The sequence below is a fragment of the Nannobrachium achirus genome (assembly GCF_963921795.1).
Source record: "Nannobrachium achirus genome assembly, chromosome: 6".
NCBI lineage: Eukaryota > Metazoa > Chordata > Actinopteri > Myctophiformes > Myctophidae > Nannobrachium > Nannobrachium achirus.
Window position 1 is genome coordinate 19,779,048 of NC_137815.1, and position 11,709 is coordinate 19,790,756.

An 11,709-nucleotide genomic window follows, 5' to 3' on the forward strand; every position below is an offset into this window, starting at 1 on the left:
TCAATCAAGCTAATTAAAAACTGTTCAGGGTGTTCATAAAAGCCTGGTTAGATGATAAAATTACCAAAAGTTTTTTTGAAAGTGAAATATCCCTTTAAGTATCAACAATTTAAGTGGTTAAATGTCTGAAAAAACACATTAGAGTAGACTGACGACAGTGCAGTCAAACAAGTCTATGAATCTATCTATGAAATCTAAGAAAATCTTCAACACAATGTTATACAATATGTAGTGTGGTGGGGGTCCCTGCTTCATCTCTCTCTCAACTAAGGGGTCCTTGGCCTGAAAACGTTGAAGGCCCCAGTTCTATACTGTAGGGTGTATACAGGGTATACTGCTGTATATTGTTCATTATTGATGTTGTGCTTTTTGTGATGCTATTCTTCCCCTAGCTGTATGATTCAGAGAGTTGGCGAGTTCTTGCTCTGTACCAGGGCTGTTCTTCCCCTTGGGCATCGCTACCCTTTCTTAGCTTGATTACAGTAGTTCTCTTACTCTGTAGGCCTATCTGTACCTTCACTGCTGTGCTGCCTCTGGCAGCTGAGGCCCGTGGGTCACTAATGGTCTATCTATCTGTCTATCTATATATTACTTTCTTCTTTGACCGCCTTCAATTTCTCTTCCAGTGTATTTCACTCAAAGATGTTGCTCGCATAAATCTGCCATTTGTAACTTTATGCAAGTTCTTGCTCTCACACACGTACTGTGTACTCTATGTTCAAGAATATACCTTCTGATTAACCCATTCAGAACGGGTACACATTATTGTGTATCATTATTTTATGCTTTAACTATTGAAAAACAGCTGATATACAAGCTCACAGCGCGGCACCGAGTGCCGCGCTGCGAGCTTGTAGATCTGCTATTTTTGAAAAATTGTGAAAATTAGAATTTTGACCCGATTCTTTAAGTGTCTTTTGAATCCTTCTAAGGTTTTTTGAAAAACCTATGTTTCTATGTCAGCAATCTGTCTCGCCATCGTCAAAGAAAAGGTCCTTTTCACTCAACTGGAGCTCAGTTAGTCTGTTCTTGAGAGACTACTATGTCAGTGGTTCTCAATACATTTTCATGTGAAGGACCCCCAAAATTATATGTATTTGGCCACGGAACCCCATCTCAAAATATTTAGTTCCAGGGACCACCCAGAAGCAAAATTTGAGTTACAAACGTTCGCTTAGAAAATACATGTATTCAAAGATTTGCACACATTTTCACGACTTTTTCAAAAATAGCAGATCTACAAGCTCGCAGCGCGGCACTCGGTGCCGCGCTGTGAGCTTGTATATCTGCTATTTTTCACTGGTTAAAGCATTCAATATTTCTAGGCCTTTAAATGAGCGTTCTCAACCTTTTCTGGATCAGGGCCCATTTGAAAATCTCAAAGGTCCTCGCGACCCCAACCCATTTGGCCACTTAACATGGCAGCCGGCTGCACTGAAAGGGACAGTGAAATGACCCTATCAAGTGACAACAAAGAAACTGCCTTCATGTTGCTCTGTGAAGTTAAATCATGTCCGTGACTGTGGTCTGTAGCAGACTATATCTACTGTCCATAGTGTATCTCTGTATAATTATGAAATAAATGTGTAGGCTATATAAGCTGTCAACTTTACCGTGAACTTTACCCGATTTAAATTCTAATTGGGTGCAGAGGGGTGGTCTACACCTTTTTTTAGAACCTGATCAAACATCGGATTGGATTGATCTCAGCACATGTAAACAATTGATCCAAAACCTTCAATTGGGTTTATTTGAACCAGATTGGAAGACAGGTGTCCATGAAACGCACGGGTGTATGTATGTCCATGTGTCTTTCCAAGTGTTTTCCCATTGTATCAAATACTGATATCCTGTGACCCTTATTCTATCATCATCATCATCAGCACCACTCACTTCACACTGGTGTGATTTTTTTATTCACCCAACTGATGGCTTTTCAGGTGGCTTCGATATAAATGTCTCGCTATATTCTCATTAGTGTAGGTCCCGGGCAGACATCTAATTTCTCTTTGGGGGTCTCGAGTTAAAGAGTTTGGCAACCGTTCGCGTGTTTATGTGTGTGTGTCTGGTTACGAGCCCCTCGGTTGCGACGACCCTGGGTATAAAGTTAAAAGGTCCTGGATGCATAATGGACCGAGCTAATGCAAAGCTGCCGCTGGCCACAGGGAGACGGGGCGCGGGGGAGCAGGGAGGCCTGCGAGCAGGGGTGTCGCATCAAATTCTGGGCCCTGGGTACAAGGATTCACTGCGAGGCCCCTGTGCTTTAACGATTGAAAAATGCCGCGCTGTGAGCTTGTAGATCTGCTATTTTTGAAGAATCATGAAAATCTTTGAATATTTCCAAAAAAATAGTTATTTTTTTTTGAAAAACCTATGTTTCTATGACAGTGGAGCTCAAACCTTTTCATGTGAAGGACCCCCAAAATGGTATGTATTTGGCCACGGAACCCCATCTCAAAATATTGAGTTCCAGGAACCCCCCCCCCAGAAGCAAAATTTGAGTTACAAACGTTCGCTCAAAAAAATACATATATTCAAAGATTTGCACACATTTTCACGACTTTTCAAAAATAGCAGATCTACAAGCTCGCAGCGCGGCACTCGGTGCCGCGCTGTGAGCTTGTATATCTGCTATTTTTCAATAGCGGAAGTATAAAATAATGAAGGCCCCTCCACCACCTTGGGCCCTAGTAACTCAGTCCCACTTTCCTACCCCTTGTGACGCCCCTGCCTGCGAGGCCAGCTCGTATGACAGCACCCGGTGCCATCTGCTGAGCCACACAGCAGGTTGGATTCACTTGGATTCACTCCGCTGACCTCACCGGGCGCTCTGGCGGACAGAGGACCGTGGCCAAAGGGAAACGGAGGCTTAGAGATACACGGCAACCAGATCCGGCCGCAAGAATATGACAACACGGGTTCATTAAGCCTAATTTATGCGTCGTGCGACGGAAAAAATCCGTCGCTGTCGGCGCAAGCGGCGAAACATAAATAGGCTTTGGCATCCCCGGTGGCCTTGCCATGTGGTTTTATTAAAAGAAATTCTTAGGTGAGAGATGTCACTGTAGCGTCAACATCACTATAGTCGGCAGGCCCGGATCTACTTTGGGCACGTGCCCAGGGGCCCCTGGCCATCAATGGCCCTCCACATTTTTTTTTTTATCAGAATGAAATAAATGATGTCCACCACCCCCTGAAACAAATGATGTGAGAATGCTGCTGAAAAGTGCTGATTGTGTGTTAAGTATAATGTACAATATTTCATGAAAGTCAAGTCAACTGATTAAAACTCCGCCGGGCCGCGCTGAGCCAACTGCTGCTGCAGATGTTATATTGGATCTACATGCCTACATACAGTATGCTTACAAAACATTTTGCGCGCACACGGGGGCCCCTTGGCGCTTCAGTGCCCAGGGGCCCTCTGAGGTGTTAATCCAGCCCTGATAGTCGGGTTCACTTTTCTCCACGTAAACCTCGGTGTAAATTTAAACATGGCGTAAACCCCCCACGTCTCCTGTGTTCCCGCCAGAGCCAAGCCGAGGCCCACTACAAGGGGAACCGTCACGCTCGGAGGGTGAAAGGCATCGAGACGTCCAAGACGCCCCGCCTCCAGGATGGTGACAAGCAGCCTTCTCCTCCTCCTCCTCCTCCTGCTGCTGCTCCTTCTGCAGCCTCGCCTCCACCCCCCGGCCCGGTGCCACCTAGTCCTGAGCCTGACCCCAGCATGGAGGGTAAGCCACTCTTAGAACAGTGTTTCTCAAATGGGGGTGGGGGGGTACGCGGGGGTACTGCAGGGGGTACAGCAGAAAATGGGAATATGTATTTGACTGTTATGGGCAATTGACAGTCTTTGTGTGAACCTGCTTATCTGTGAAATTGTAAAACCAAATGACATCAATAACTTGACTGGTACAACTGTTGTTGAATAGAAAGCAATGTTTATTTTTTACATATTGGCATTGGAACTGGACTTTTGATGAGCTTTTGATAAGCAAAATGTTGTAGTCAGGGGGAAGGGGGTACTCGGCTTCAGAAGTAAAAGTAAAAGTCCGGAATTCAAAATGTACTTGAGCAAAAGTAATAAAGTATTGGCATCAAAATATACTTAAAGCACCAAAAGTACAAAAAAGTACAAAATGTTTGAAAATAGCCGATCTAAATGTAGATCGGCTATTTTCAAATATGCTGTTGGGACATTGCAGCTTTTGTAAACTTCGTTGAGGTGTGAACTTGTTTTAAATCGATAGGTGTGTGCATGACACGTGCTCCTGCTCAAAAAAGACTTGGCACTGAATGACATGACCAATGCAACACTGACACACACGTTACTACACATGTAAGGTCATCAATGTTTCAGTACAGTGATTTTATGAAAGCCATTTATGTATCTTTTGCCGTTTTTAAACCGTAAGTCTAAAAGCTGAAAACGGCCTACACAGTACAAGCTCATAACGCATCGCAACTCTAAAAATCTGCTAAATCATGAAGCAGCTATTTCTCTTGTGAAGACCAGGAAAATGGTCCTCACAATTTCTGAAATTCTACCACGCTTGTAAGTACACTTACAGTAGCCCTCGCATAACTAGGAAGGTATGTTTGCACTGGTCGGCGCGAGTCGCGAGGAATCCACCGGGAACTGAATTCCGTCGTACTATTTATATTATATGCTGTGATGTCATGTGAAGCATGACAACAGTGTGTGAAGCACGACCAAAAGCTTCACTTTTATTTTGTGCAAAGAAAGCAGGTGCACAATGGTGTGTTGCCTATTAGCAACCACACTAATAATATAAACACACGCACACACACAGACACGCATACACACAGGGGTGTCAATGGGTATGGCAGGGGCATGCAGCTGCCATACCCTGGGTCCAGGGCGGAAAATAAAAGTTACTTTTGATTATAAATCCATTAATTAATTACATTAAAATAACTACAAATGCAAAATGTAACAAAATGGTCACTTTAACAAGGTATTATAATTATATTCTCCCCATCTTGACAACATGGTATATTCCCAGGTTCCGCAGGTCAGCTACAGGTGCAATGCATTATTGTTAATTGTGGCGCGTTTACTAACATGCCAAGTTTAGCTGCACTTGAACAACCGTTCCAGGCTGCCATATCCAGCCCAAGAAACCATAGAAACCTGGGGAGAAAAATTAAATGTACTTCTTAAAATAAATGTATCATGCCTGTTGCTAAGGTATGGCAACATGACTGACACCAGTCATGTTGCCATACCTTAGCTTTTTCTGAACTGACGCCACTGACTGGTTAAGAGGGGGAACAGAACCGAGTGGGGTCTCAGTGCCTAGATATGTCCGCACTGACAGGATCAGCTTGCTACTTCTCAGTCATCAAGACGACCAAGCCAACACCAGCAGGCTCCCTGAACCACTGAAAGATCCTGAGTGGTAATTCAAGCCAGTGGTTTGCAAAATATGTATGTCAAGGAGCCCCAAATGTACATGTATGTACTGTATATGGCCGCAGACCCCCATTTGACGATGTGTCGGAGAACCTCATAAGAGAGAAAAATTTCAGAACATTTTAATAAGGAAAATATGTTTTTAAACTGTTCCTCAGTTTGTTGGGGTCACCCTGCAATCCCCTCAGTTACCCCTGGGGGTCCCTGAACACCACTTTGAGAAGCAGTAATTACATGCATAAAACACAGCAATGCAGCACCTGAAGTACAGTACAAGCTGCTGTTTGTAATGCGTAGACATTTGTACTGTAGTTCGGCCTTGTCGGCTAGTAATGGGCATACACAAGAGACAAGAACATCCCTCGTCTCATTATCAACTCAGATGACTGGAGGTTCCCTCATTCACTTCCATATTCATTAATAATATGAAAGGTCTGGGGCCTAGTTATACTGAACCTCTTCTAGCTGTCTGAATTGGTTATGTTTACTGGCAGCCAGGGGTGTCGCATCAAATTCTGGGCCCTGGGTACTCTAACTATTGAAAAATAGCAGATATACAAGCTCACAGAGCTTATTTCAAATTTCAAATCCTTCTTTTTCAAGTTTTTTTTTGAAAAATCGATGTTTCTACGTACGTATGTCAGTGGTGCTCAAACCTTTTCATGTCATGGACCCCCAAAATTATATTTATATATATGGCCACGGACCCCCATCTCAAAATATTTAGTTCCAGGGACCCCCCAGAAGCAAAATTTGAGTTACAAATGTCCGCTTAAAAAATACACATATTCAAAGATTTGCACACTTTTTCACGACTTTTCAAAAATAGCAGATCTGTGAGCTTGTAGATCTGCTATTTTTCAATAGCTAAAGTATAAAATAATTAAGCCCCCCCCCCCCCCCCCCCCCTGGCTGCCATCGACATAGAGGATGTACTTTATTATCTTCAGCTTTTTACAAACATTCTGTCCATACGATCCTTGATCATACAAGTGTGCTATTTGGCTACTGCTGTCTGACTGCTTACCGTGTAATGGTTTTTGCTTTCACTGTCAGCTTTCTTGTGATTGTGGGTGTATTTTATATGTGTTGTATTGTGCATCACTGCTGGGTAACCAGTCTTAACTATTATGTGTGTTACTGTGTTGCTTGAGTGTTTGTCATTTGCCCCATCTCTTGGCAATGACACCATTATAAAAAGAAAAGAGAGATACAGTACCTATTATAGATGACCTACAATGGACTCTACAATCAACTTGGGACTACAGTACATAACTGTATTCCCAAGGTTTCAGAAGGTGGCATACCTGTTTCCTGCTCCAGTTCCTTTTCCTATATAGTCATGGGATAGTAATAAATAGCCCATTCCTTACCAAACACTTTCTTCACCAATGTGTTCGTAAAGGTGTCTAGTAACATATCTAACAAAGTTTGAAATTCAACATCCCTAGGAGACAAACAATGGTTTAGTGATGAGTCATCACTTTTCGCAGTTTCGTGGGGTCCATATTTAGCCCAAGGAATGTTTTTTGTGCAAAACAAATGCTTGCAATAGATTCAGAATAATTAAAAACACCTAGTTAGACCCCTCACATCCCACTTAAAGCTGATTTTTTTGGGAGTAATTTTTTCCTTTTAGTATAGTGTATAGTAAGTGAATGAGACCCAAAGTTACCCTAGCTGTCAAAGATTCTCCTAGGGATTTTAAATGTCAATCTTTGTTAGATATGTTAATAGACACCTTTACAAACACATTGGTGAAGAAATCATTTGGTAAGGAATTTATTCTCTGCTTTGACAGGTATTCTGATAATAATAATTCTGATAATTGTCTCACTTTCACGTGTTTCCAGTTCAAATCTTCTGCTGAAGCGGAATGAACCGGAACATGAAACGAGTATGGCACCTTCTGAACAGTTATGCACTGTATTGTTAAATACAGTAGCTATGTTTAACTAGAAAGATGCAATTGGAAATTGCAAGTGTAGTTGCCTTGAAAGTCACCCTTGCAAATACTGTATCTCTGTATCTGTCAGTCCTTGTCCCTATTTGAGCGGTGCTAACCATTCCGTCCTTGTCCCTTTTATGGCCATGTATGGAGATCCATGATGTCATCAATATTAAGCCCATATCTTGGAATGCCCATATATGGTGTCAGTCTCATATGGTCTATGATATCAGTCATCTCCATATTGGGGAAAAGTGTAGTTTTTAATTAAAGTCAATGAAGAAAATTAATTTGCGAATACGTTTATATAAATTAAACTATACAACGTATCTCTTAGCAAAATGCAAGGAATCGATTCCCGATGAAGCCGGTCGATTTGACAAATGGCCCAAGTGCGTGTCACCAAAACTGTGGGAGGAGCAGCGTGGCAAAATAACGTTTATTTAGGAAGGGAAATATAGATGGATGGATGGAATAAACTAAAGTCGGACAAGTACTGGTTGCAAACTAATTATTATTTATTTATTTATTTACAGAGGACACCCAATCCCATCTTAATTCCAGTGAGTCACCTATGACCCATAGCCCCCTGCCACCACCGCCACCACCCACGGTGAATTCAGCCGATGCAGATTGTCCCCTGCTGTCATCGCTGAGCGCGTCGTCGCCCTGCTCTCCCCCCTCCTCCCCCCCTGGGGACCTGGCCGTGGGCTGCAGCCTCCCTGACACTCCGTCCCCGACGCCCAGCCCCTCCTCGGGGGAATCGGAGGAGGAGAAGGCCAAGAAGCTGCTCTACTGCTCCCTGTGCAAAGTAGTGGTGAATTCCCTGTCTCAGCTGGAGGCACATAACAAAGGTATGGCTCCTTCTCCGAGGAAGCAGGTAAAAATCTGTCTTTGCCAGAATAAGTAGGCTATGTTCATGAATACGTCAATCTAAAGCTCTGTTTCCCAAACAGTGAGTCGTTATGGGTCCCTTTATTTTTGGTTTCCTAAAATTTGTTCTTAATTATTATTATTTCAAAACATTTTCAATAAACACTACCTAAAAGGTAGTAAAAACCAAATTCAATGATTTATTTTACAGTAATTACATGAAGAAATCAAATAAATATCTTTAGAAATCTCATGAATTAGAACACCGCTGGGTTATGAGCTTGTAGATCTGCTGTTTTCACTAGTTTGGGTCCTGGGCAAATGTCTAATTTATCTTTTGGGTCTCGACTCTCGAGCTAAAAATATTGGGAACCACGGATCTAAAGAGTGTGTGACATCTAGAGGTAAAATTCCATATCACACCCCTGAAGGACGCTACAGTAGTACAGTATACAGTACACCACTTGAGTCAATTTTAGAAACCTCTCCTGTATGCATGGAGAATAAAACAATAGTCCTTCAAGCCAATATTGGTGCATTACTGCCACTTAGTGGCAAGACCAGAGATTTGCAAAGAAGTTGGTGAGATGTAGTGGTGAGGAGAGGAGTATAAGGTGAGAGTCAGTCCCTACTCTAAAGAGTAAGTTTCTTAAAGATTAATAAAATAAAATAAAACAATAGTCCTTCAAGCCAATATTGGTGCATTACTGCCACTTAGTGGCAAGACCAGAGATTTGCAAAGAAGTTGGCTGAGATGTAGTGGTGTGGAGAGGAGTATAAGGTGAGAGTCAGTCCCTACTCTAAAGAGTACGTTTGTTAAAGATTATTTTGCTCCATCATTAGGTATTAATGAAAATTAGTCCATCGTATATAACTGTGCAGCTACTGTTCTCTTATGATAAAGTATTATTAACACCACAAAAAATCTAAATTGGCATTACATTTAGAGAGAGTAATCTTAAAATAAATGCGAGAAGTCTCTGCGAGTCTGTCTGTCTGTAATCCGCGTATCTCGAGAACCGTTTGTCCCACCGCCTTCAGATTCGGCACGTGCGTTCCCCGCCGTGGCACACGCAAACGGATGGTCAAAACGGATCCTATGACAACAGGTAAAATGGGGTTTGCATTAAAGGGCGGGGCATTAATTCCCTATTTACATTGTTCCCCAGTTGGCCAGGTCGCCGACTAGACGGGAACCCCAGTCTAAATCAATATTTGAAGTTTTTCAGAAAACTTAGGTCAGGATTTTGAAGGCTTTTTAGAATCAGCGCTCAGTCTAAATGGGTTCAAAGGAGAACAGACTCCAGTGCATAGAGCTACACGTCATCATCTGGAATGTCCTTCTCTTTTCTTGCTCACAGGCACCAAACACAAAACCATTCTGGAGGCTCGTAGTGGACTGGGACCCATCAAGGCCTACCCACGCCTGGGTCCCAAACCCAGCCCAGAGGAGGGCGGGGACTCCACCTCTGACCCCGACACTCAGGAACGGACCTTCCACTGTGAGATCTGCAATGTGAGGGTCAACTCAGAGCTGCAGCTCAAACAGGTGAGAGACCACAGGAGATCTTTCTAGAGCAGAGGTCTTCAACGTTTTCAGGCCGGGGACCCCCAAACTGATGGGGAGATGGAGCAGGGACCCCCTACCACCTCGTAGGGTGGGGGGGTCGAGGCTACAACATATTTTTTATTTTAAACGTGTACAAGTTACAGCGAGCAGGGTGGGCCGTACCACTACCATTTCTAAACATACTACTTATTAACTGAGAACCAATGTCAATAATATCAACAATCTGTCAATTGCATAGTAATCATGTATTCAAGCTATTCAAAATGGATAGAATCATGATTTATTTTTTAACATAAATGTGAAAAAGAAAATCATTTTTTGAAATATATATATATATTTTTTTGCAATAATTTCGCGGACCCCCTGCAGTACCTCCGCGGACCCCCTAGGGGTCGCGGACCCCCTGTTGAAGACCCCTGTTCTAGAGCACGTCTTCAACGATTTCAGGTCAAGGACCCCTTAGCTAGAGATGAAGCAGGGACCCCCACAATCTTTTCAGAGATTCCATATAGTTTCATTGTTTGACAGCACGATCATCAGTGTATTTTGGATTCATGTCAATTTGTGTTTTCTGATATTTAGCCACTTGTATGGTCACTTAATAAACTTGACCTTTTACTCTGTACTTAGTCTGCTATTTTTCCCCTCTACACCAAACCAATTTGCTAAATTTGGCTAAAATTCTCAGAATATGGACACTAGGTTTCAAGTGGTTGATATAAAAAAGGAGAAAAAAAAGTCACACGAAGATTTGTAGTAACTCTGAGGACCCCCTAGGGGGTTGAAGACCCTTGTTCGAGAGCCTGACCAATGCCCATTTTGCAGATCGCTCACCTATTGCCCACCAATTACTGTTTTTTTTGACTGACATGGTGTCAAAAACTAACATTTTCTAAACAAATGGAAAACCTTAGGTGTGTATACTGCTGATACAGATGTCATCAGAAAAGTAAATTAAAAGTCTATGAATTGGCCAAGTCATAAGTAATCTTTGAGTCCAATTCAGACCATCTCTAAAAGCTGTTTATTTTTCAGCATATATCTAGCCGGAGGCATCGAGATGGGGTTGCAGGAAAACCCAATCCACTCCTCAATCGGCACAAGAAGCGCACAGAATTTATGGTACGGACTCATCTATTCCATCAGATGTGGTTCACGCTTATTTTTGATGCTGTAGGTTCCTTCAGCAAAACTTAAAGATTGCCTTTCTCTCTCTCTTGTCTCACCATGCTATCTCTTTCTCTCACAGTCTTCCATGACTTTCTCAAAGGAACTTCCAAAAACTCTCGGGCCCGGACTATTACCGAGTCCCTTGGCGATGGCGGCGGCGATGGCTCAAATGAACTCAAATCATCAGCTGGCACTTCGGCCGCCCGGCCCCCTCTCTCACCCCCACCAGCATCATCTTCACCACCACCACCTCCTACAGAGCCTGTTACGACCCGCCCCGGGCCCCATCCGCACCTCCCACGGGCCAATCCTCTTCACCCCTTACTGATGACGACGCAGTGGGGACCAATCAGGAAGAAGAAGCACACTGTGACGTAAACAGGGGAAGAAAAATAAACTGATTGATAATCAATGAATCTCTTCTTTACACCGCGTAAGACGTTTTACGAAGGAAGGGGCTACGCCGTTCACACTTCTCACAATTTTCCTGTTGATTACTGATCTTTCTGGACAACGTAACATCGGATGCCGTCGGTTTTAACGGGGAACTTGTGGTGCACGAGCACGCTCTACTTCCTGTCATGCATGACATTCGTCAGACGTCTTCCGACATCCACTTTGACTAAAGCAATCGTCCACGTGACATTAGGTTCCAAAACATGACGTCATCGAACATAATACTTTGTCATGGTGGATTGAACCCATACCTCCCTT

At 43.0% G+C, this 11,709-nt stretch overlaps 1 protein-coding gene across 1 annotated transcript in view; it reads left to right on the plus strand.

Moving 5' to 3' along the window:
• The window catches only part of LOC308286886 (zinc finger protein 385A-like), a gene marked incomplete at both ends in the record, with an annotated part of 103,825 nt that extends 92,502 nt beyond the window's left edge, over window positions 1-11,323 (plus strand). The window contains 5 exons of the mRNA XM_080728009.1: window positions 3,530-3,731; window positions 7,919-8,236; window positions 9,617-9,804; window positions 10,861-10,947; window positions 11,096-11,323. Of these exons, the coding sequence (XP_080584135.1) occupies window positions 3,530-3,731; window positions 7,919-8,236; window positions 9,617-9,804; window positions 10,861-10,947; window positions 11,096-11,323 (1,023 nt within the window). The remainder of the gene's footprint in view (window positions 1-3,529; window positions 3,732-7,918; window positions 8,237-9,616; window positions 9,805-10,860; window positions 10,948-11,095) is intronic.
• Between the last annotated feature and the right edge of the window lie 386 nt (window positions 11,324-11,709).